At 41.9% G+C, this 26,992-nt stretch overlaps 1 protein-coding gene across 4 annotated transcripts in view; it reads right to left on the reverse strand.

Moving 5' to 3' along the window:
• Positions 1 to 26,992, reverse strand: part of METTL24 (methyltransferase like 24) — a 196,866-nt gene that overhangs the window by 146,024 nt on the left and 23,850 nt on the right. For 3 of the 4 annotated variants that reach the window (XM_073789502.1, XM_073789501.1, XM_033867629.2), the window contains exons 2-3: positions 16,131 to 16,247; positions 8,528 to 8,667 (exon numbers count right to left, since the gene is read on the reverse strand). In XM_073789502.1, the coding sequence (XP_073645603.1) occupies positions 8,528 to 8,667; positions 16,131 to 16,247 (257 nt within the window). The remainder of the gene's footprint in view (positions 1 to 8,527; positions 8,668 to 16,130; positions 16,248 to 26,992) is intronic. The other variant, XM_073789500.1, reaches the window with a different exon arrangement.

Genomic DNA, 26,992 nt, shown 5'->3' on the forward strand with positions numbered 1-26,992 from the left:
GACAACAGCTGTTTTCTTAAGAACGGAGTGCATTTTAAATAGTACAGTTAAAGAAAAAAGGCAGACGTATGTGGTTCTACTGGATCTAGTACTCAAGAAGCAAGAGGTATATCACCTAAATTCACATCAGCAGGGGGTAGAAATCATGAATTAGTTGTACTTAAGTACCCAGTTAGGTAACACATATTGTGGAATATTCATAGTTACAAATTTTTAATTTACTCATAAATATTCCTTACTTGGTGATATAAGATTCATAACTTTGATTAAAGCATCATTTTGAATGAAAAAACATGAAATTAACCAAGAGAAGATGATTTTTTTTAAAAAAAAGGTGATTATGACTTTTCTGCCCCAAATACTATAATTAGATGTGCTTAAAGATACCAAAATCCCAGAGTATCTATAATGCATTGGCCAAACCTGAACCCAGGGCAGAAATGCTTCATCCTCTTAGACTCTACTATTACAGACTATTTTATAATTTGGAAATATACAAGCTTATTGGGTAACAATTTAGTTAACTAAAGTAAGTCTTCACTACAGAGATCTTCCACCTAAACATTCTTAATATTCTGTTTGCCTTGTTCTCTCCCTTCACTCCCACTACATTCTTTTAATCTCACCGGACCCATGTCATGTTAGCCCTCTGCTATTCTTCAGGTGTAATTCTCTTGACACTTTTGGCTAGAAAAAGATTCAGCACTCTTCTCACAAACATTCCCATTCCTTCTACCCAAGAGATCCTGTTTCCTATTTTCAACCTCCTATTGAACCCACACAGCTCAGACCATTGTAATCTCTATCCAAGCTTTCCCCCAATTTGTTCATTATCTAATCTGGTGTTGCAGATTGACTTGCTGGCCCTAACTCTTCACCCCTTCATCCACACTACTGCCATGCTCATCACGTATGGAGTGTCCTTTCCTGTCCCTTGATTTTTTGGCTTGGCTATGTGACTTGCTTTTTGGAAGAAAGGGACATGATACCAGTCCTGATCCTAGGCTTCGAGCACTTCAAGAATGAACAATGGTTCACTCTTTTGTACTATTATTGTGACAAAAACATACCCTGGATAGCTTGCTGGTCTCAGGAAACTAAAAGACATGAGGAGCAGAGGTGTCCCAGACAATCCACTGGCCTTCTATGAAACACACAGCTGCCCTTAGCCACCTCAGCCTGAAGTAAAGTCTCTCAGCTGAGCCTGACGTGGATCAACTGAAGTTCAGCTGATCTGCAGACATGTGAGCAACAATAAATAATGGTTTTAAGCTACTGAGTTTTAGAGTGACTTGTTACATAGCAACAGCTAACTGATAAACCTGGCATTAAATGTATATCTAAGAGTTGCAGTAGACGCTGCAAAGCACTTTTTAGTACACAGATTTATTTCTTTATAGATCAGAATGTTATAGAACTCACCTGTCCCAAGAGATTTTTCACTTAATTGAATTTGTTGAAATTTAGGGAATTCCCTGGCAGTCTAACAGTCAGGACTCCACACTTTCACTGCAAGGGCCTGGGTCTGATCCCTGGTCGGGGAACTAAGATCTCGCAAGCCGTGTGTCATAGCCAAAAAAAAAGAGTTTTTTGAAATTTAGATGAGCAAAACCTGTGTTATCATGGAAACATGGAACCCAGTGGAAAAATGGCAGTCCTGTAGCTTTACTAAGAGAACAAAACACTAGTCAAATAAGTACTCATTAAATATAATTTCCATATAAATTTTCTATGTAAAAAAGTGAATATTTCTCCATGAATTTTCAAAATATAATTTCAAGAAAACACTTTCCACTGTAAAACATGTATGTATTTTAATCAAGCCCTCAGAAATTTTTAAGAATTAACCACATAACAGCTGTGTAACTAGTTTTTTTAGTAAGGCACTATATTATGTATTGATATGTTTTCAATTTAAACTAGCTTCTTACAATTAAAAAAATAACAAACACACTTAGAAAAAGTTAAAGTTGTATATAAGTATATAAAACAAAAAGTTTCCTACCACGAGAATTTTAGCCATCAATTTCCAGAGATAATCAGTTAGCAATTTTTTGTGTATCCTTCCAGAGATTTTCTACACATGTACAAGGATTCTCTATTAGAAATATCATAAGTACACATACACATATATAAGTTAATCATTAGATGAAGGGGAACTATTCTGTATGATACACTAAATAACATGAAACTACTGAAATTTGTAAATTTTCTGTTATGCTTTTACTAAACAAAATCCATTTAATCTAAATGTATAATATGTACTGTACTGGAAAGTAATAAACTACATTTATTTAATCAAGGTCTGTAATTCTTACTTTCATTTATTCAAAATGGTATTGCTACTTCTTCACACTTAGTTTAAATTAGTCAAGTTTGTGGTAGGTGTAAAAAGCAACAGGAAGAACAAATTTAATATACGTAAGTGTTGCAAAAAGTGGCCCAAAGGGGTAAAATCAGGACTCAAATCCAATCCAGGTAGTTCCAAAGCATGGGCTCTTTACACTCTACCTCACTGCAAGTAAGGGTAGGACACAGAATCATGGAAGGAATATTTGTGAACTTAGGGATCTAGGAAACTGTCAGCTACTAGATAGTAAAGCTCCATGAAGTAAAGGGCTGTGTCAATCTTGCTTATTTCTATATCCCTAGTGCTGAGGAGATAGATGAATGATGACAGACAAACCCACAAAATGCTGCACTAAGTAAAAGAAAACTATTAGGTAGGGTCTGGAATTCCCAGAATATACAGTACAATATCCAACACAGCATGGAATGGGCTACATTTCACTGACTTATTCATGTTTATTAATAAATATTTACAGAGCACTTTATATGTTCAAGGCAGTACCCTAGACACCAGAGACAGATAAATTAAACATGATCCTTGATCTGAAGAAACTCAGAAGTAGTAAAGAAGAAAGATCTTTGAACAAATAACTACAATAAATTAAGTAAAAGAAAATTCTTTTTATAGCAAAAATCTATTTAGTCTATAAGGAAACTATTTTCTGCACTTATTTAACTGGAAAGAGAATTTGCTGTAGAAAATTTTACTTTATAGAAATTATCTGTCTATCTGTATCTATATATATACATATATATAGATCATGATCATATGGCTTTTACCTCAAAGTCTAAGACAGTTGTTCCAGTTCCTGCCATCACAACTGCATTCCAGCCATCAAGAAAAGTAAAAAGGGAGGTGAAGGCCACATCCTTTCCTCCTAGGTGCATGGCCTAGAAATTGCACACATCACTTGCACTCATATCACATTGCTCAAAGTTAGTCATATGGCCACTTGTAGCTGCAAAGAAGGCTAGAATATGCAATCTTTGGCAAGGTGGCCACGTGCCCTGCTAAACTCAGGAGTTCCGTTACCAAAGAAGAATGGAAGAATGAATACTGGGGGACAATTAGCAATTTCTACTATAACCCATTTTTGAAATAGTTAAGCTGTTAATACATATATTCAAAGGTATAAGCCTTCATGAAGACTGTAACCTATCCTTCTATGTGGCAGAGAGATAAATTATATAACTCATGCTTATAAATATTACGTTGTATATGTTAATGGAGAGGTTTGAGATCACAAAAACTCTTCAGTACAGAAAGGTCATCAAATCTGAGGGATTTGTTGAAGAAATAGGAAGGGGGCAGATAACAGGACTAAACAGCCAAAGGTAGTAGAATAACAGAGTAACCATTTTTGCCCTCCTCTCCTGATGTCTCAGAAAGCAACAACTAGGATCCCTAAGTGTGGGTGTGCAGGATGTGCACTAAACAACTCTAGGGGGCACCCCGCCTAATCACTAAAATGATTATGCAGCAGATAAGTAAAGGTTCTTGAGAGAGCAAATGTCTTTCCCATGTTGTATAAAAGTGTCCCTTGAACTAGCTACAGTGCTGGCAACTGCATCCCCTTTAGTGTTACTGAAGAGTAGAAGGGATGGATGTGGCACTGTTTCAAGTCCTTGGTTATTCTTTTAAAATATTTCCAAGAGTATTGAGGTGACTATCCTTTATGTTCCCTAAGAAGCAAAAGCTCAGAGTATAAACACATGAAGAGATGCTCAAGATCGTTAGCCAGTAGGGAGAAACAAAATAAAACTATAATGAGATACCATTTCACATCTACTAGGATGGCTATAATCAAAAAGACCAATAATAGTAAGTGTTGATGACAATGTGGAGAAATTGAAACCCTCATACATTGCTGGTGGGAACATAAAATGGTATATAACCAAGAGAAATGAAAACATATGTCCACACAAAAACTCATACATGACTGTTCATAATAATATTATTCATAGTAGCCAAAAAAGTGGAAACAACCCAAATGTCTATCAGCTGATGAATGAATAAATAAAATGTGGTATACCCATACAATGGAATATTATTTGGCAGTAAAAAGGAATGAAGTACTGATACATATTACAACACGGATGAACCCTGAAAGTATTATGCTAAGTGAAAAAGCTAGTCAAAACACCACATATTATATGCTTTCATTTATCTGAAATGTCCAGAATAGGTGAATCTATAGAGACAGAAAGTAGATTAGTGGTTGCCTAGGACTGGGAGACAAAGAGCTGAAAGAGGGTTGGAGGGAATTGAGAGTCAGTGCTACTGGGTACAGGCCTTCTTTCTTGCGGTGATGATAATGTTCTAAAATTGACTGTGGTGACTAAAAACCATTGAACTGTACCCTTTAAATGGATGAATTGTGTGTTATGTGAATTATACCTCAATTTAAAGCTGTTTAAAAAAATAAAATCAGAGCAGATACAGGGAAAGTTTTTAACTCTCATCACTGAAGACAGAAAGGTTGGAAGAAGTAAGACAATTAGTGTTTTTCCCAGGAGGAGTTTCAGTCGTCCATTCCTCATCCTAGCAGGAACCAGAGAATCTGGCCAAATAATTATCTAGATCTGTAAACTGCCAACTACTAGAGAAGGAGAAATAGGTTTTCCAAAGCATAAATGACATTGAAGAGTGGATTAAAATATTTTATAATTATTAATTTTTATTAAATAACATTGCATAAAACGACAAGACTTCATCTAAAATATATTCTTAACAGGGATGATATCACACCTAAGCAGGCAAAAATTGATTCTTGAGGGCCAAAAAAAATCTTCTTGTTTTTATGTCTAAAGCATAGATAATACATATGTTACATAAATAGATATACGGTGTATCTATAGTATTAAAATTTCATGGGAAGAGTGATTAGGAAAAAAATTGTCTAAAAAGGGTCCTTGGGTCCATGATTTTCTGATTCCTCATTCATATAGAATATGAGCTCCTGGGCTTCCCTGGTGGCGCAGTGGTTGAGAGTTCACCTGCCGATGCAGGGGACGCAGGTTTGTGCCCTGGTCCGGGAAGATACCACATGCCGCGGAGCGGCTTGGCCCGTGAGCCATGGCCGCTGAGCCTGCGCGTCCAGAGCCTGTGCTCCGCAACGGTAAAGGCCACAACAGTGAGAGGCCCGCGTACCGCAAAAAAAAAAAAAGAATATGAGCTCCTGCTGTGCTAATTAAACTATTGAAAGATAAAAATTTTGGCTCTGAAGCTCATTCATTCCTCTTGAAATGCTCAGGGCAACCAGAAGTCCCAGATTTTCTGCCTAAGATATTGGCTCTTGTTGCCTAACCATGTATCAGTATCAAATTTTCTTCTGTCTCACATTGAGAATCTGTCTTCAAACCAAGTGGTATTAACATGTCAGAGAACTAAAGGAGAGATGAAAAAGAGTTACCTATGTATTATCCCTTCTCAAGTTTTCTCTTCTATTCCCACTCCTACCCCTGAAATATAATCTTTGACATGAAGGATAAAAAGATGATTTTCCCAATGCACTTTAGCTACCACCCTCATCCCCACCCCATCTCCCCACCATCACCCCTCCACCTCACACACAAAAAGACTTTCAGGGCAGGCCCCATCTAAAGTCATGCAGTAGACAAAATATCATCATGTGAACCCACATCCTCTCCTCCTATCTCTTCTCTTTCTCTTTCTCCGTAACATAACCTTCCTTTTCAGTGCCTTCCCCTATCTTAATTGGTCTATTCTATCCCTTTTCAAAATTGAAAAGGAGCTTCTTTAAATTTTCAACTGAACTTTACTCAGAGTATACTCTCCTAGAAAAAGGTCTTTTACATTAACTACAGAATAAAAAGCTTTGATTCTTAGTAAAGAAATTTCAGACATCAGAGAGAAGGTAGAGGTGACGGCTGCTTCAGTTCTTGGGAGTGGAAGAAAGGTAGGACATGGATCAGAAGGAGGGCATTCAGCCTCTGCTTTCTGATCAGTATATCCTCAGATCCCTTCTTCCTCTCACCCCCAGAAGGCCACCACCCCTCCTCACCCCTCCGTTGCAGCTTCATTCATTATGCTCAGGATAGGAATGGCTGCCACAGCCCTGAGGTTTGGAGCACATACTGCCTGGATGTGGGTGCCCCGTGACCCACCTGCCACCTGCCCTCCCCACCCATCTCACAGCTATCCCAACACGCCTAAATGCTTGCACCTCAGGACCACCACTTCTTCCCTCAGCATCAATTGAGGTGTTGTCAGTTGGCTATTTACCTGCCCCTGAAGCAAGCAATTCACCTGAGAAGATTCTCAATCCTGAGTAACAGGACAATCAACACAAACATCCACAATCCAAAGCATCCTTTTTTAGGACATAAGAAATATTTTCTTTAGTTTCCAGTTTTCAATTAAGCATTGTTAGGTTTTAAATCAAATGTTGGCACTTAAAATATATTCACTTCTTTTCCCAGTGGAATTCAACTGCTCCTATCTGCTCTTTACAAAGTTGATTTTGAATAGTGAACATTTAAATGAAACTAAGAAACTACCTTTTTACATGTAATAATCTGAAATCTCACAGCAGAACCACTTCATCTAATGGCTCTGAAGTATAAGGAAAGCAAAAAGGAACGTGAAAAATTTCCCCCAAAACAGCTTTCACAGTTTTGTTTTACACAGTTGTATGCTTTAAATGAAATTATTCCGGGGTGTAAAATATTAACCAAAACATAAAGGCAGTTTGGAGCAAGAAAACAGGACCAAGCTGAGATCTCTAATTTGCATGTAGTACTGTGCAATTATTTTTATGACCTATTTTCATACATTGTTAATATGATATAAAATAAACTTTCGACTCTCACAAGTTCCCATTCTTTATACAATCTTGCATCATAGCTGGTGGGTTCCCAGAAAAAGAGCTCTGTTCTAATCAACTGGCTGAGCAACTCATTTCCTAATCTTCAGGCTCCTAGTTTAAACCATGGCAGAACCAGCTTCCCTCTTTAGTCTTCTTGCCTCAAGCAATCTTTATGTAGCAAATATATATTTAGTGCCTACCGTGTACCACGCTCCACTGATAATATACCATGGCTCTTCATTTAACCCATAGAAGAATGTGTCCATTATCCTGAAACTTATTTCAAACTTGTTGTTTTTGCTTTTGTTTTAATCCACAATGACTCTAAGAATTCTTGTTTGGTGAAGTTTGACAACGGTCGTGATCCTCCGTGCGTTAGCACCTTTTGGTGGGTCTCCACAGCACCCAAAAATCAGCTCTGAACCCTTATCATTTAGGATTCTGGGTGGCAGCTGTCACTCATGAGCCTGAATGTAAATCATAGAGGAGATGAAACCTATCGGTGAGGAACAAGCAGAGGACACTTGTGAGGGTCCCCAGTATTTTGTAAAGGACTCCAGGGATCTTGCCTGAGAACCTAACCACACAGCTTCTAGAGTCGATGCAACAGAGTATTCCAAACAAAAATAACCCTCTCCTACCTTTTTTTTGAGACACATATAATCTGAAAATTCTCGGGACTGTTTATATGAATACTGATGCGTTTCGTGTATTTTTTATATAATCTCATTATTTTATATTCACCCTTTTACAAAAAGCCCTCTATATCTATGCATACATTTAGGTCATTTTCAGCCTGAATAACTGAATATCAATAACTTCCCACAGTTTTGACAAAATCTCATTATTTTCATAGGAGTTCCCTCTTCTTTCTTTTTACAGTGTAAAAGTACACACAGATTTACCATTGGCATTGAACATAAAATAAACATAAAACATAAAAATCCAACAGTGGCCATTTGTCTTGGGTCACTCATCATAACTGAGCATAAAATTTCTAACATACTCACTGTTCCTTTTTTTTCTAGGTGCATTCTTAATACTTTTCTGTTTCTAATAAGAATGCTCTAATTCTAGCTGAGAATCATCGGCTTCACCAAGAGGATCATCATCATGCTGAAAATGGAAGTTGTCAACTTACTACCAACAGAATGGGAGAGAAAGTGGCCCTGGCCACTGGTGCTCTGCAAGTGCCCACAGTTACATAACAGAGAGATGAGTCTGAAATGATGGCAGGAGAAGAAGCATAGCACCCGTTATACCCTGCAACCATTCATAATTTGTGTTGCTGAAAAAGCGTTGGTTGCCTGCAGGAGCGTTTTTTGTTTTCTGCTGTAAAATGTACTTACCCTAAAGAATAGAGGCGGCACTGCTTGTTGCGAATTTGATGACCTAAGCCAAACCTGTCATCAAGACAGACAGACCAGGGCTTTTTTGAAGGGCTGGAGTCAGTAGCCAGGCTGTCTGTGCTCACGTGATCACACGCAATCTGTAAGGATTGGAAATCAATGTGAATAATTTAAAGCACCGGGTGATAGATGGTAGGTAGAGATTTAACTGCTTTCCCAGTCCCTGAAAACCGTAACGGGAGAGTTATGTCCTTCTCCACTGATAACTACTCCCCTCCCCAGGGAATCACAAGACTGCTGTAAAATGTTTGGAGGAATTCCAAATACTAGATTATAAGTAACCTCGTGGAGACTAGAGGCAGGTTTGAAGGGAAGTTAAGAACTGCTATAGCCTTGTGCATGGAGTATACAGGGGAGAACAAATCAGGAGCAAGGAAGGCAGGGAGGAAAAGTCAGGAAAGCTCTACAGAGGTATGTCAGTCTTGGAGGAGGAACAGAAGTTGACTAAGAGGCTGAGACCAAGAAGGGCATTCCAGACATGGAGAACAGTGCTCCCAAACCACAGAGGTCTGTTACCCACAGCATTCCTATTAGAAATTGTGAGATATGACCAAGAGCATAGATCTTTGAAGGATACAAGATTATCTACTCTTTATCTCAGGCAGATACAGTCAGGCCACCATGGTCTGACCAAGCATGTGTTAACCAAGGTAAACAGCATGGGGTCAAGTGAGACTAATGCATAGTTCCTACTAACAAAACAGTACTCTCTGGGTTACACTGGTCCACTGAAATTCCTCCTGGGGGGAAAGGGCAAGAGCCCCAGCCAGGAAGGAGGTTTTCCAGAGCTAGCCAAAGCAACTCTCTTAACTCATCCATCAAAATTAGATAAGAAAACCAAAAGGAACATGTATCTAAGTCAAGTGGAAGGAAGCCAGTCTCTAATTTCAAATGCACATTAAGTAAACATACTTAGTGAGGAATTCTGACTTGTGTTGGAGGCTGGCACTGTGTGCACAACTGAGGCTGTTGGAACCAAAGAAAACAAGTTCTGTGGCCAAGGTATTTATCTTACTGAGCAACAGTATTTCCGCCTAATCCCTCAAAACTCTCACAGTCGTCATGATGCTCCATGAATCATGCAGCAGCTTTTGCTGTCACATCCCAGACAACAGACCACTCCAGATGCAAAGGATGTTTTGAGGTTCATTGCTTTAATGCATTAGAAAACATAACAGGACAATTTTCTTCTTAAGAAGGTACTCCAGACTTGCCCAATCCTTTTATTTAACTGATTTTCCAAAATGTTAATCTGAAAAGAGCATATTACATGGAGCCAGCATCTCCCTTATTCTTGCTGTAATCTAGGGCTGGCCTGGCAAAATTATCCTGGCACTATCTATCAGTGACTGAGAGAGAGCCTTCTGCTAGAATCTGGACATTTTATAGGAAAGCTTAAAAAGTGAAATCCTAAATATTTATCTGTTCTTTTCTTTTGATGAAATAAAAACTCACATTTTAAGGCAAGAAAAATTTAAACATGAAATTTTATAACCCACCACACGCCTTGTATGTGCAGACATCTTTGGTGAACTTTATGTACAATGCAAATACATCTTTCCCCTTAAAGATAAGAGACTGGTGCAGAACAGACTGGGTCAGATGACCTGGGGAGATACTGGGCCTCAACTAATGGAAATTCTTAGCTTAAATACTTACTTAGGACCTTATTAATGTTACTAGCTGTATTACTTGCAGTCTGCCTATTTTGCAAGATAACTGTTTCTTGTAGTACTACCATATGTGTGATGGAGCCTTCAATAAAATTAATGATGATTAGATGACTTGAAACAACTGACCAAATATATAGTCCTGTAAGATCAAAGATTGTAATAGTGTAATTTTGGACATGAGAAGCAACAAGAGCAAGCATTTCCTAGACCATAACAGACTAGAAAGACAGATGGTCCAGAGGCTTTTGACTATACTTAACAGGGCCAAGTCCAGTAATAGCACATTAAGTAGCCTATCAATGAAATCCTTGACTGACCTGGGAATGAGCATTCCTAGTGCCATGAGACAAATTGATCATGAAATGCCTCCCAAACCTTGGTCAGAATTAAGACCAAAAGGGAGGGGATTGTAGAATAAAGAATGTTGCCCACCACCTAGTTCTACAAGAATCTCATTAGCCACTGCAGTCACTGACCTACAGTACACCCTGAAAGGAATTCAGGGCAAAAATCAGGATGAGACATTCTGTGCTCTGGAAAAACTGGCAGAATAGGCCTTCAGATAGTTAGATATTTTTAGGGGGAAATGTATGAATCCTGTTTCTTGCATCTGCCCATACTTAGAAAAGCACTATAACTATTAACTAAGATACCTGTTCCTTGCTATTAATAGTAACTTTCTACCAAGATGTGTTACTGATTGCATGGACCCCTTTGTCAAAATCATGTATCTACTAACCTCCCCGCTAACCTCCTCAGAACAGTCCTCAGAGCTGAGAGACCATCTCCCAGGTAATAATCCTCAGTTTGGCCTGAATAAAATTTTCCATTTCTTTCTCAGATTCACTATTGATTAATTTTTGTCAACATCCTCAACCCAGTATCTTGCTCTCAATACTTCTCTATCCACAACCATGGTTTAAAGAAAAAAGTGATAATAGAAAATGGAACTGAATCTTCTCTCAAGCAACTAGTACAGAACACACTTATTAACTGGATCCATCAACATGTTAATTTGTATAATTCATTTCCTACGATTCTCCCACAAATAAATGGAAATTATGCCTCTGCCTGCCCACTTCTTGCCTCCACTCACCCACCCAAAGGAGAAGCTGCTAATCTAATTAGTCAAAGCTCAATGTTCATCTGGCTGGTTTTCACTAGTAGGTAGATTATGATGCCTTCAACCTTCACTGGAACTTGGTTCCACGCCCTGGCTCCTGCAGGCAGTTAGTTAAGCCCAGGCAGTTTGGTGGGCCCCAAAGACGTGCCTGGATCTCGTAAGACTGAACCTTTTGTTCTAGGGCAGCTTCCTGGGGGTATTTTTATTAAAGTGGTATGATGATTTATTTATTTATTAAAATGGTATGATGATTTGCTATTGTTTCTTTGTATGTACTCTCCCTAAGAGCCTGCAAAAGACAGATCAGGAGACTGACATTCGCAGGTACTTGTTCATGGAACCCTCCCAACACCATTTAAACCTAACTCTAGCCTCTCCCACTGCGTTTCTCAAGGTGTGGCCCACCTACATTCTGATGGATGTGGGAGTACTTAAAAATGCAAATTCTTGAGTCCCACTCCATTCTATAAAATCAGAATCTTTGAGGCCGATGCACGTGAACATGCATTTTAATAAGCTCCCCCAGGTGACTGTTACGCAGGTGGTCCTGTGAGTTTCCAGGCAGCCTTTTGTAAAGTCCCTTTGAAATGTTCCAGCCTGGCCTCACCTGTGCCTTAGCAAATTAAGGGAAGAGGCTACACTTGGGCCAGAGCTTTCAACTGAAAACAGCAGCCTCTCCAACCTCACCCCTAGCAAAGGGCCAGAGAGGCGGCCCCTACAATTAGCCAGAGGCCCCCAAGAGTCCGCTAAGTCAAGATAGAGGGCTTTGAGGTTCAGCTGCTCCTCCACTGAACCTTGAGGAGTGGGGTTTTATTCTATTAAAGTTAACACTTTAAGCATTTCTTCTTCTTCCACAGACTTCATCTTGCACAGATATCCCTACTGGAAAAACATTCTTTTCCATTCAATCTCTGCTAATGTTCCCCTTTCCTCTCCTAGCTCAAAAATAGAACACAGAAGTTTTTCCATTTTAACCATTTATTAACCATCTCATTAATATACATTAGCTTTTGAAAACAACTAGGAGTAAGGACTCAGTAAAATTCAGCTCCTAAAAATTAATTAAATATTGATTTTTCAAACTTTCTTGTTAAGATTTATGGCCAGGGCTTCAATGAACTCTCTTGTGAGCAAAATCAGCGAGGGCAGTAACTCCTAGCTAAGTTCTAACTTAGGTAATTATGGGTTTTTTTCTCCCTCTCTCTAATTCCCCTTGTAATTTTAGCCATATAAACAGAATTAAGCCTGGACAAAGGAAATAGACTCCAGGAAAAAGTGTTTTCTGAAATGCTTTTTAGTTATTTAACTTGAAGGGATCTAATTTATTTTCATTTCATTTTGTATCCCAAAAGCCTGAACAGCATTTCTGCCAACCCATAAGTAGAATCTGGCAAAGGGAGGCCTTAAATTTTGGGGACTTGGCAAGAATTACTTCAATAATCAAACTGTATGTTAATGAAATACATTATTTTGAAAGGTAAAATATCAATGAAAGAGTTGTATTTTTGTTGCTTTTATCCCGGTTTGTGTGTGTGTGCATGTGTGTAGCAGTAAATATAATAGAAACTTCTTGTAAAAAAGTTTGTAAAATTTGTAAAATCTGAATCTCTAGATCCATAGGTTCTTATGTCATTCTTACAATCAGTTAGATGGGTAGATGATTAGATAGATAGATAGACTGACTTTAAAACGTATTTTTTCTTTTTAAAACAGCAACTGTTGCTTAGATTAATTTCATACTGCAAGCCATGCTTCCTGAAGGCATATGGTTCGGGGGTTGCCATAAAAAGCTGGATCTGGAGCCTTCCTTTAGAACAGAGCACTGGGTTTATGATTTAACTGTTTCTTGTTAGCAGCAGTGTATCGTCTACTCCAGAACTCAGAGATGTAACCATGGCCTTTCACATTAGAAAACAATACCTAGTAAAACTGAGCTTGATGTTATGCCCACTCTACCCAAATACCTTGCTCTGTGCTTCTGTTCCCAAGCTCCTTTGGCCTGGGGAAGTTTACCCACCCCATCTGTCCACCCTGTTAGAGAACACACAGCTCTCTTGCATCCTAGCCATTCACCACTGTGGGCCGGGGGTTGGGGGGCGGTATTTAATTCAGGTTTGACATCCCAGCCAGTGCCTAGCACAGCGTCATACACAGAGCAGGTACTCAACAAATGCCTGCTGAATTGAGGAATGAATAAATCAACTGATAAACATATCAAATGCTAGGACTTGCTGTACAAGCTTGAACACGGATTTGAGGGAAATATATATATATATATATATATATATATATATATATATAAAAGCAGTGTAAGAGGATGGAGGTGGAATTTGCTTAAGTACCTACAGAGGGTTTTTTTTTTCCCTTGCCCATTATGACTCACTACTGCTAACTGTGAAAATTTTAGGTAATAGTGACTCTAATATTCTGCCAGCTTTGCAGGCTTTCATTGTCAAGATGAGTTCTAAATGAGGCATAAGCTCCCAAAGCAGCCGAAAACTCTGCATCACATAGAGAGGGGGAGGGAGCACTGGTCAGTAGGATTCTGATTAAACCAGTTAGTGTCATCTCTGAAGAGCTCCCACCTGCTGGTCTAGTGACTCAGAAGCACACAAAAGCACAGGACTTTAACTGGGTAAAATGACCTCTGATTGCAAAGCAATTGTGAGGTCTGGAACTTTATCTTGTTCTTTCTAGAGGATGAAAAAATCTTCTAGCGAGCTTTAACAAGCAACTCTCTATTATTATACTCATCAAGCTGAATAATAATTATATGTCCATTTATCTACCTTCCCGACTAGTTTGTTAGCCACTTGAGGGCAGAGACTGTATTCCCAAGGCCTGTGCTCCTGGCACATAGTAGGTGCTCAGTAATACTTGGTTAATAACAATTCTACACTAGTCTTAACAAAGTACAGGCTCACGGAGCTGGGAGGAACCTTAGAAATAATTTGATACAATCTCTTCATTTTCAAGATCAGAACAGCCAGAGCCAAACAAGCAAAATAACTTGCCCAGGGTCACAACATTGAACTACATCACAGGATGCTTTTTTTAAAGAATTTTTTCCCTCTCAGCCCATAACTCATGGGAAAACTCCAAGAGGGGCTTGAAACAACACTTTCACGCCTCAAGAGCTTCTTCTAAGTTAACATGCCTTTTATAAGTTACAGAACATTAACCTAAAATACATATAAAATAGAATTTAGAGGCTTTCATGTGGTCAATTTATACTGGGGGGTGAAGCTCACAATTCTCAAATTGAACTCATAAATTTAACACCTCTCATTTTTCTCTAGGGCTTTTAAGGGCTTCTTATAGTCATAGTTAAGAGATCCACCTTCTTATTCTTCGTGTAAAACCAAACTATAAAATTAAAATTTCAGTATTTTAATTGTCTGTGTGAGCCCACCAAATTAATTTGCAGCAGCAAAATAAGACGAAATTATGTAAAGCACAGGGACCAATTTATCATCCCATTACTCATGATGAATTCAACAAGCTTTTACTTCCATGTCTAGGTGACAAACATTAAAATTCCTGGTTGTCTGACTGCATCATATGAGAAATGGGACTTTCTTTTACCCCTAAACTAGCCTTCTAAAATTCCAGAAATATATGCTCTCCCATGGATGAAAAACGGGCTTGGCCGCCAGTGAGGTTTGGGAGGGGAAGTGGGTTGCCAAGAGCGAGTGGGCCGAAGGGAGATCAAAAGACCCAGGGACCCCAGTGCCATACCAGCTCCATAGTGCAGCCTCCTCAGCTGCAGCTTCACAGGCAGTCTGAGTTTCTAATTTACTAGCACCTCTCAGTTCAGGGCGAAGTTTCCCTCGGGCCTTGATTTTCTTTTCCGTCTCTCTTTCCTCAAGATCAGGCTACTTGAGAATGGAACCTCCTGATTAATGTGTCAAGAGCCATAGACTCTCCTTAAGGGAGGGTCTCTGCCTGCTCGGGTCGCCCGGGCAGGAGCTGCCACAATGTGTTAAGTCACTAATGAAGGCCAGTGCTCAGTAATGATTTAAAGTGCCTTAAGAACAGAGAGTCTTCGGATTCAGTAGCTTCTCTTCCTGCTGCCTGCAAAGCCTCCTTTACTCTCTGGCCTAACGCATCCCTGTCTGCCAAGCTTCTGTGGCAGAAAAGCGAAAAGGCAGACTTCTCCAAATACAAAATGGAATTTGAACCTCCAGATGATGGTTTTGGTTTGTGACACACTGGACTGCCTACTCATGGGCACGAATCTGTCGCTTCACATGGTTTTCCAAAACAATTTTCTAAAGTGGATCTTTAAAACACTTCGGGATGAATCATTAAAACATCTCAGGGTGACGATACTCCTGGAAGGGATAAGATGCCGAAGCAGATGGAAGGCATCTATTATATGCCTCTAAGTGAGTGAATATATTTAAGCAGCTAGGCATCAGAAACTCTATCAAGTCCCTATCAGGAGGCACTGAGAAACTCCCCAGCCTTCTTTAAAAGGGAGTAATTAGTGGGACTTCCCTGGTGGTCCAATGGTTAAGAATCCGCCTTCCAATGCAGGGGACTCGGGTCCAACCCCTGGTTGGGGAACTAAGATCCCACATGCCATGGGGCAACTAAGCCCGTGCGCCACAACTACAGAGCCCATGCACCACAACTAGAGAGAAGCCTGTGCACCGCAACTAAGACCCGACGCAGCCAAAAATAAATAAATAAATAAAAATTTTAAGGGGGCAATTAGCGTCTTTTACAGAGTCTCCATACCCACTTGTGCCTGAAACACAACCTGAATGGTGCTGATGTATCTCAGGAACCTCAAGGCTTCTTCATCCAGGGACCGAGCAGGGCCTGCCCAAGGCTGGAGGTCTATATGCCACCGGGGACCCTGTAAGGAGAAAACATAGGTCAGTGTGTAAGGTATCAGGAGCTTGGGATGGGGGTGGGCAGGATGCAGAGCATCAGGGAGGCAAGACTACTAGCCGCCTGCAAAACAAACACGGCTGCACTTTGTGGCAGGGAGTTGGTTCGGAGCTGCTATAGGTAAGGCCACATCAATCACAGGGAGACAAATGAGGCCTGAGAAAGCCCGGCTACCAGATTAAGCAAGAGACTGCAAAAGCTAGAGGGGATGTCTGTTTCGAGCTTCTGATCAAAGGCAAACTCCATTCGACCCCGTCAGGCTCTCTCAGCTGCGGCTTTGTATTACCCGGAGCCGCTACCCGTTGTGGAGAAAACCTCCCCTGCCTACTATGGTTTCCAAGGCTTAGAGCTTCAGAAATAGGTGCCTCCTAGGGGCCAGTTTTGTTGTCATGGTCCCATAATGCCTGAATCCTCAGGGCGCTTGGGCACCTTCCCCCCGAGCAAGCGGGGGGCGGCACCCAGAGTTCTAAACCTCAGTGCACCTGTCATCTGGACCATGCACCTGCCAACAGTCCCTGGAGCTGGCACTACCACGGCTGGCAAGGGTGGCCTTCTAGCACTGTGAGACAACCTCCAGCTTTCAGCTGAGGACATGAGGAGCTCCCAGGAGCAGGGGGATCAGAACCCTAAGCCCCCTTTTACAGCAAGGGTAGAGTGGAGAAAGGGTTGGAGGAAAGTAGTGGTGATCTAGAAGAATAAAAAATGGGGACCCCTCCAATCAAAAGGAAGCACTAGTCATAAAATCCTTGCTAGAGCTCAAGTTCCCCGCCTACAGCTGTCACCACCTGGAAACCTCCGGAGGCTCACTGTGATCCCAAAGGCAGAGTACTGCCCAGAGTGTATGATGCGGAAGGGCAGGGGCCTGGGCAGGGAGAAGCCCCAGCAGCTGGCAGGGTGAACATCTAGCGTCAGGAAAGACTCTGGGGGTCTGGGCACAGGGGTTCCTGCAGAGTGGTTAAGATGGGCCCCTAAACCCCATTTTAAGGTGAGGAAAGGGGCAGGGGAGGGTTCTGGGGACAATATAAAGGGACTGTTCATGTACACACATTGTTCTTCAGTCAGGTATTGCAATGGTCTGAACGTCTGTCTCCCACCCCAAATTCCTATGTTGAAATCCTAATGCCCAGTGTGATGATGTTAGGGGGTAGGACTTTGGGGAGGTGCTCATGTCATGAGGGTGGAGCCTTCATGAATGGAATTAGTGCTGTTTTAAAAGAGACTCCTCATAGCTCCCTAGGCCCTAACACCATGTGAGGACACAGAGAGAAGTCAGCCATCTGCAGCCCAGAAGAGGGCCCTCACCAGAACCCAACCACGCTGGCACACCAATCTTGAACGTCCAGCCTCCAGAACTGTGAGCAATAAATTTCTGGTGTTTGTAAGCCAGCCAGTCTGTGGTATTTTGTTATGGCAGCCAGAATAGCTTAAGACAGGTATTATGGCAAGAACTGTCTGTCACCCACAAAGAAATATCGAAACAGGCCAGCCCTGAGGCACTTTAGTACATTTATGGGTTTTTTGCCCCTAAATGGGGTGGCCTAGGTTACTTGAGGTTAAACGGAAAGCAAGGAAGAGCGGGGGGCAAGCAGGTTAGTCAGTGTGGAGCCAAGTGTGTGGGCTTGGGGAAGAAGAGTACACTCTGGCACGAGGGTCAGAGATAAATGCAGACACTCTGTAAGTGGTAAGGCGTTCTTCCAGGTTAGGCATTATGAGACTCTCATCACTGCACCAAGTCCCGAGAACCCACAGTCTTCTTGGCTAGTCAGGTCTGCACTGCCTTACGGTGGCGGAGACCCCTGCAGTCCTCTGGACTGAAAAAACCCTCACTGATTTCCCACAGGCTGTCTTTTCCTCAGGAATCCTTAAGGCAGGGACAGTTTCATGGCCACGCAACCTGCACAGTCTTAGAAGGGCCTGTGTTTGGCTCAGTGCTGACACCCTTAATAATTTTTTAACAAGAGCCTCCACATTCTTATTCTGTGCTGAGCCCTGCAAATTATGTAGTCAGTCTGCCCTGAGGGGCACCTTTTTTTGGGAAACAGGCTTTTCGTATAGCTGTTCCTGTTCTGTGAAGGTTGAGTAGGCAAAGAGACTCCAGTCAGAGAGCCTGAGAACATTAAGTAATGTATCTTCCCAGTTAATGGCTCCCACCCCCTACTTCTTTGTTCCTTCTCTAAATTAGCTGTTGACTAGCATTCAGTCAAACAATACTTATTGAGCATCAGCCACTCTGTGCCAGGCACTGGTCGGCACACGTGGGAACAACACCTGGAGGCTCCTGGGAGGTGCTCACAGTCTGGTGGGGGAGACAGATACATACAAGATAAGTTTGACAGGGAAATGCCGAAACGTTAGGGAAAGTCATTCTTTCTGGGAAATTACTTAATTATGAAACCATAAATTATAGACACACTTTAGTACAAACACCTCTTAGTTTTGCTTGGTCACACTCCTTTTGCGTCTAATGACAAAGAGTGTCTTCCCAGGTTGCCGCTGCTGTCAGCACAGCAACACAATGCTGCATGCAAGCTTGTCCAGCCCTGGGGTTTAAAACTCCCCACATGACTGTCGTGGAACCCTGACAAGTACCCTGGCACCTGGCCCAGGAGCGTCTTGATGAAAATGATAAAGTTCCCACATTATGGTTTTCCTCTAAATCAGGGATCTGTAAACTTTTTCTATAAGAGGTCAAACAGCAAATATTTTAGGCTTTGCAGGCCATACAGTTTCTGTTGCAATTCCTCACCACCTGTTGTAGCTCAAAGACAGTAAGTAAACAAATGGTCAGGACTGTGTTCCAATAAAGCTCCATTTACAAAAACAGCCAGCAGGCTGGATTGGGCCTGCAAGCCTGTAGTTTGCTGACCCCTGCTCTACTTGATTCTCATTTGGTTGTAGACCAGCCTAGAGGAGAGTGTTTACTTGAAATAATGCAAGAGACACAGATTATGATATCTAGGTTACAAACAACTTTGTCATCTGGGTGACTGGGGAAATATCGGCCAGGTCCCAGCAGGATACAGTGGGAAGAATTTAATAGAGAGACTATTTATAATACAAAGGTGTAGGCAGAGTTTAGGAAACAAATAAGGAGTAATGCAATACCTGTGGCTGGTAGCACCAGGGAGCCCTTACAAACCCTGAGCCTGAAGGAGCAAGGAGGGGGAGGAATTTGTGGAACCCAGAGAGGGAAACTGCATGGAGAAGGTGTTTCATAGAAGAACACAGCCAATCCCATCACATCCAGCCCTATTACATACCCACCCTAACTGTCAAATCGAAGGGGAAGCTAGAGAAGAGGGAGGCTGTGGTGGGCCCACAGGTCAGCCTAGGGGGTGCAGAGCAGGAGGAGCAGGATGGAGAGTGGCTCTAGACAGGCAAGTGGAAGGCCTCCTGCACAGCATCTCTGGAAAGAGGCACTGAGACTTGACCAGGGAGTCATTCATTCATTCAGTGGCCATTTGTGCCTCGTGCCAGGCTCTGGGTTACAATTTAATATAGGACAGAGCTGTGTACACCAGTAAATGCAATGAAGTTCTGCAAGAGCTCTGACTGAAATCTCTACAGGGCACAAAGGGGTCACGGAGAGAAGTACCCAAGTACCACTCCAAAATAAATGCTAGAGAATCCAAATGTAGATTATAGGAAGCAGTCTCCAATGTGAGAAGTCCAAAACTCTCATTAAAGAGACAACTTAAAAACAGTAGAAGCACTTAACCTGGGCTAACACACGAAAGTAATGTCACAGATCAGTAACAGTGAATCCATACGGTGACTCAACATGACAAAACTATAATTATCTTAAGAATCCACAAGCAGTATCCATCTTGCTATCTGATATTTCAGTTTCACTGAGCATTGACCACGACAAAGCTAAACGCGACAGCTGGAATGGTGAATAACATAAGTTGAGGGGCCTCAGGTGGGGATATAATAGAAATACACAGCAGACAGATGCCCTCAGAAGTGCTCTGGCTTAATGCTTTGGTTGAGCTGTTTAAAAAACATTTCACATAAAGTAATGTTCTCATCGGCATCAGTGTGACAGCAGTTTGTGATTATTTCCCCAAGGAAAGCACTAGCTTTTATCATCTCTTTCAATTATCACTTGTCTTGATTCTCTAGTGCACACATCAATATTTGCCCTTCAAAGATCCCACAAACAGAATGCTCTGAGCACCTTAAAATACCCATGGTTGGTGTTTACTAGTACAAGGCAAAAAAACCCATCTTTTTCTTTTAAAAAGATTTTATCATTATGATTTTACCCTCAAACAGTTCCCTAAAATGCCAGCGTCCACTATTAGCCATGTGGTCCAAATATCAAGTGGCCAGGGCAAGGCTACCCCCCTCACTCCCAGGAGGTGGGAAGGTAGATTCCCAGTCCCTTTTGTCACCCCCACTTCCTCTTCAGGTGGGTAAAGGAGCAGCTTAAGCAGAAGGTGGTGGAGGTACAGTCACTGGGGTCATTGGAGGCTGGTCTGTCTGTCCCTGGCAGGCTGGAGCTGAAGCGTCAAATGGAGCATACACAATGCGTTGCCACAGAGGAGCGGCCAGGCTCCTGAGCCCCTGCAGGGGCGGTGGGCAGGGGCGCGGGGCGTTGTCCAATTCCTTTGCAATCTGTGGTCCGGCCCCTACCTAAACCACCAGGCCAGTCGTTCAAAGGAGCCCCTCCCACAACAAAGACAGCCATCCCAGAAAAGGCAGGGTCCCAGGTTTCTGAGGAAAGGCAGCAGCCCCCACCCCTTTTCGTCTGTGAAGGATTCATCCTGCACTTCCTCCAGGAAACATGCGTTGCAAAGTGAACTGGTTTCTAACGAGGGGAAATGTTTTGATTATACAGAAAAAAATTCCAAAAATTAACACTAAGCAAAGGATTCTATACACAACTAACTCATGTTGTTTGGGGGTTATTTTGCAGACATCTGAGCATCTCTTCCCAAAGGGTAAAAAGTGATCGCTGAGTCAGCCCAAGTTGGTGCACAGAGATGATGGATCTGGCTCTAAAGACCGCAGCAAGCACAGCCGTGCGGCTTCCACATATTTTTATAATTTATGACTTCAGCATCAAATTTGTTTCTTGAAAAAAGAAAATGATTCTTTCAAGCCAGAGAAACTGAATTCCAAGATTTTACTAATAAAAGATAATGCAAAAAATAAAGCAATCTTTTAAAATACTCTTTTGCCTACCAGCCTATATGTATGCATATAATAGAAATATATTAACTCAAGACCATAAGCCCCAAGCAAAACTGGTTGCATTAAAAAATATGTATATATATATGTACACATATATATACACACACATATAAAAGCAGAGCCACCCATGACCTGAAAAGAGAATCATCGATTCTGCCTTGTGCAAAAGCTTTCTTTGCCTTGAAATTTGGAACAGCAGCTTCCTTCTTCAGAGGCCGTTTTCCCCACACCCATGAATGACCTCATGCAGGCCACACAGAAATTGTCCAATTAGCAACAGTTCCACCATCAGTTGTACAAGCAAGTTTTGTACATGCATGTTTTTTACTTTCTTTTAAAATAAGAACCAAAGAAGAAGTCTAATGGTCCCACTCCTCTGTGTTTCAATGCTACAGTTCTTTGGGGATGAAATTGTATGATAAGTGATTTAAATAATCAGTTTCTTTATTGTGATGGATAATTGGTAGAGTGTCTGGGATATTTTTACGATGTTTCGATACTCTCAAATGCGCATTCCCACAGCTACTAAGCTCTTGAATGGTTTTAGAACCAGCAATTTTCTGCTGGGAGAGACGGCTAACAATTGATTTTCTGTGCTGTGGTTGTGCCTGTGGAAAAGAACAAGGTTGTGAGTCCTTGACTCAAACTAAACAATACGCTGAGCCTGTGTGATGAGTTGATTTTGGGAAGCCTAAGCTTTCTAGAAAAAAAAAAACAAACTCAAAACAAGCAAAATCTATTTATTTGGCAATTCTGCTGCAATTCTGTGCTAATTAAGAACATCTGTCAGTAGGCAGGAAACGATTGAAGGAAATTGTTTGCTCCTTTTTAGAAGGAGAAGGGGGGCTGTGGGAGTTGTTGGGGGAGGCGGAGGCACAAAATGGTACCTGGGCAGAGCATGAATCTAGGTAAGCACCACCACTGTCTTTCTGGAATGCCCTGAGATAACCACAGTTTCTAGGACTTCGCTCGAGTGGGATTAGGGGCTCCCAGAGTCTGTGGGTGGCAGCTCACATGTCTCTCCCCACCAGTCTCATGTAACAGGACTTTCTCTCAGAATCAGTCCTGCTTTGGAAAGAGCAGGGGTCAGTTACACACTTTATTGTAACACTTAAAATTCAGGTACCCCATGCAAAAATTTCATTAAAAAAATTATCTCAGTTTCAGTTCTGGGTAACATGGATAAGCACGCCCGCACCCTGTGTCTGGCACTGAATACGGCAATAAAACCTGGACAGAATGCAGAGGGCAGCCATCTGAGGAATCTGAAAAGTAAATACTGGCAGGCAGATTGAAGGCCAGAACTCAAAAGTACCAGGAACCAGCAGTGAGGTCACCACTGTTTTTCTCCTGGTATCCCCCTCAAGCCCCGACTCAGGCAGCCGCACACTGGATGTGGACATCATTGCAGACCGAGAGCTCCAGGAGAAGCCCTCAAGTTCAGGCTCAAGGAGGGAAGGGGTCTCCTAATGCTCAGAGAAAGCAGGGGGCTTCCCCATTTCCCTCTCTCCTTGCATTTCTTTTCCTTCATTCTAGCATCCCAACTCCCAGGCAATCCCACTGCAGTGGTGGAAGCCACAGCAGGAGTCCGCAAGCAACTAAAACTCTGAGGAAAGGGAAGTTTCTTCTCTGATCTGAGGTTGTGGCCCCAAACCCTGCTGAGTATTTTCTCTCTTCTCGGGCAGCTTGGCCTTGGACGTGGACATAGTCATGGGAAGGGTGCCATAAAACACAAGCAGAGCAAAGAGTAACTAAAGTCTAGCCTTTCCAGCCAGAGGTGCAGAAATGCAGGGAGCTAGATAATACGGTCAACCCTCGGTATCTGTGGATGCGGAATACTGGGGATACTGAGGGCCGAACGTACTATGCCATTGTATAAGAGACTGGAGCATCCACAGATTTTGGTATCAGTGCACGTGCTAAAAACAATCCCCTCCCCACCCCAGATACCTAGATACCTGCATCTGCACGTGCATCTGAACCATTAGCGTATCAAAAACTTTGAGAACCAAGCTAACAGACAGACTTCCACCAGGTGCCAGACTGGCCCCTGGTGTCATGCATGTGGGACAGATCTGAAGAACACTGCAAAGATTTTGAAAACAGAACTGATACTGAAACCATAATCCATAGAAGGCTGGCTGGAACTTAAGACCTGAACCCAACCAGGTCAAGTGCCTGTAGAAACAAATATATGGACATTATCTATAGTATTTAAACATGACTCAAGAGTCTCACGATATTACATACAAAATACCCAGGATATAACCCCAAACTACTCAGCATATGAAGAATCAGGAAAATCCCAATTGGTGTGGGGAAAAGACAATCAACATATGCCAATGACATGACACAGATACTGGAATTATTTGACAAAAACTTAAAAGCAACTATTACAGAAATACTCCAAGAAGTAATAGTGTACACTCTTGAAACCAACAGAAACATAGAAAGTCTCAGCAAAGAAATAGGATATATAAAGAGCCAAATGGACATTTCAGACCTGAAAAATACAATAAACAGATGGACTCAATAGCAGAATGAATATAACACAAAAAAGAGTCAGTGAACTTGAAGATAGATCAATAGAGTATCCAATCTGAACAACAGAGAGAAAACATTATTTGAAAAAGAAATGAGGGCTTCCCTGGTGGCACAGTGGTTAAGAATCCGCCTGCCAACGCAGGGGACACGGGTTCGAGCCCTGGTCCGGGAAGATGCCACACCACAACTAAGCCCGTGCGCCACAACTACTGAGCCTGTGCTCTAGAGCCCGCGCACCACAACTCCTGAAGCCCGTGCGCCTACAGCCCATGCTCCACAACAAGAGAAGACACCGCAATGAGAAGCCTGCGCACCACAAGGAAGAGTAGCCCCCGCTCACCACAACTAGAGAAAGCCCGCACGCAGCAATGAAGACCCAATGCAGCCAAAAACAAAATAAATAAATAAATTTATTTTTTAAAAAAATGAAAAGAGCCTCAGGGACCTGTGGACAATATCAAGAGATCTAACACTCAGTTACTGGAATCCAAGAGGAGGAAGAGAAAGAATGCAGTGCAGAAAAAAATATTTAAAGGTATAATGGCTAAAAGATTCTCATATTTGACATCAGACATAAACCTAAAGATTCAAGAAGCTCAGCAAACCCCTAACAGAAAGACACAAAGAAATCTATGCCCATACACATCTTAATCAAACTGCTGAAAACTAAAGACACTGACAACAACAAAAAGCTCAGTCTCTTTAATCTTGTGATAGACTTAATAGTGGGCCAGGGTCCAAATGGCTAGATGGGAAAGGCAGAGCCAGCTGAGCTCAAAAGGGCTTCTTACCCTGAGGTCCCCTCCCTGTCAAGGCCCAGTCCCACCTCCCCAAGTCCATCTGCTAAATGTCTTTGGCAGCAGAAAGCACACATACTGAAACCCAAATCCAGAGCACATTGTGAATCCCTTCCCCATCAATCTGCCGCCTCTGCAACATTACACAGAGCGTAGGCTGGGAAGCAAGGGAACCAGAAATCAAGTCAACTCTGACAAGAAAAAATGCACTATCATTCAAGCAGATAACTTTTAGGAAGAAATTTTTTAAATAAAATAAAAAATAAAAGGACAAGGAGGAATAAATGCTCAGCTCTGGATTTATTCTCTAAGTTATCCTGGTAAGTTGGAAAGAAATGCCAAACTAATTTGAGTTGGGTTTTGTTCTTAAACTGACATCTTTAAATTCACTGTGTTTTCTGTGTGTGGCAAAACAGTTCAAGTCTGGGTGAGATTGAAACACACAAAGGGATGGTGAAGAGAATAAAATATATAATGTATTTTAGGTTTTTATCATTGACAACAGAAAGAGAAGCCAAATTCCTGGAGTAGATCCAGTGAAATGCAGAGGTTTTCATTCATTTTCATGATATAGAAACTATATAACATCTGCATACACAGTAGGCACTCAAATGTCAAATCATGGATCTCACTAGGGTTACACATCAACCATGAAAGGAAGGGAGGAGTTTCATTTGTCTTATGAAAGTAAGATTATACAAGACTGTTTGCCTAAGAAAGCAAAAAGGAATGTAGAAACAGCACTTATCACACTTTTAAGGATTCTCTCTCTCTCTCTCTCTCTGGCACACACACACCCCTCCACATACATGCACACTGTATTCAAAACATATAAGTTACCCAGACTTGGGACTCAGAATCTTAGAAGCTTAACATCATCTGAATCAACATCAATCTGTTATGAGGTCATGGATTTACTTCAGTTTGAAAACTCCAGCCAGTTAGTATCCCCCAAGTTATTTACCAGTTCCCAAAACATGACCCTCTCAAAATGGAAGGTCTGCAGGACCCCTATAAACCCATTTCAAGGATTCTTTTTTTTTCTTTTTAACATCTTTATTGGAGTATAATTGCTTTACAATGGTGTGTTATTTCAAGGATTCTTGAATCCTGAGAAGCTGCCAAAGCCAAAGGAGACATGGAGTTAGCAGAGGGCAGGGAGAACAGGAAAACCACCAGGAGGGAGGGAGAGGAATAGAGAAGGGAAACAAGAAAGTGGGGGGCATGAGAGGAAAAGGGGTTGCTCCCCCAATGCCTGCTCAGCAATCTCCATCCTCCCCACAAGTTCACCTGGGACCCAGGGTTGTACAATAAGTGGTACCCAGGACTCTTTGGTGGCTCTCATGAGCCACATGAGTCCTCAAACCTCATGCCAAACCACAAGTCCCCCCCATGGGTTCCCTCAGTGTGATCCTGAGGCTGCCAGTCACGTCCATGCAGATGCCTCCCTAGCCTCTCAGCCTCCGAACCTCTAAAGAGGCTCTGTGGCACAATGTTGAGCAGAAAGCCTGTCAGTGGCAAGGCTCAGTGCTGCTGAGCAGTTTCACAGGGAAAGTGTTTCAGTTCTACAGTCTAAACAAGACATGATTTTTATTACCAAAAAGAATTAAAATGCGTCATCCAGCATCACCAAGTGCAGGGAGATGGGGATCATGGCAAAAAGAATGCATCCCAGAGGCCACATCTGAGATGCAGAGCTGCAGCATCCAATAGCCACCCCGCAGGCTGACAGGGGGAACAGCAGCTGCATGTGGCACAATGCATAGATGGGACACAAAGCCATCCCTGGAAATCAACCAGACACACTGGATGATGCTTGGGTAGCCTCCTTTGAAAAAGGACATAGCAAGCAAGACAAGGTGCTCTGCCGTGAGTAGGACAGCCGAGGGTGGGTGGGACAGAAAGAGGAAAATGGGGTTCAGGACCCCAGAAAAACCACACACCACGGTTCAAGTGTATCATCAGTTTCCTGATGAGGCTGTCATATCCCACTGACTATAAGCCATCGGTTGCACACAACTATTTATGTATGTATATGTGTACGTGTGTATGTATGCATATATGTGTTTCTCAGTTTTAAGTGTCTGTTCATTCATTATTAACTGTCACCTTTATATTGTCCATATATACTGTCCATATTGCCACTCTCTGGCCCTTTTGATTATGATAT

The sequence above is a fragment of the Tursiops truncatus genome, chromosome 12, assembly GCF_011762595.2.
Source record: "Tursiops truncatus isolate mTurTru1 chromosome 12, mTurTru1.mat.Y, whole genome shotgun sequence".
NCBI classification, from domain to species: domain Eukaryota; kingdom Metazoa; phylum Chordata; class Mammalia; order Artiodactyla; family Delphinidae; genus Tursiops; species Tursiops truncatus.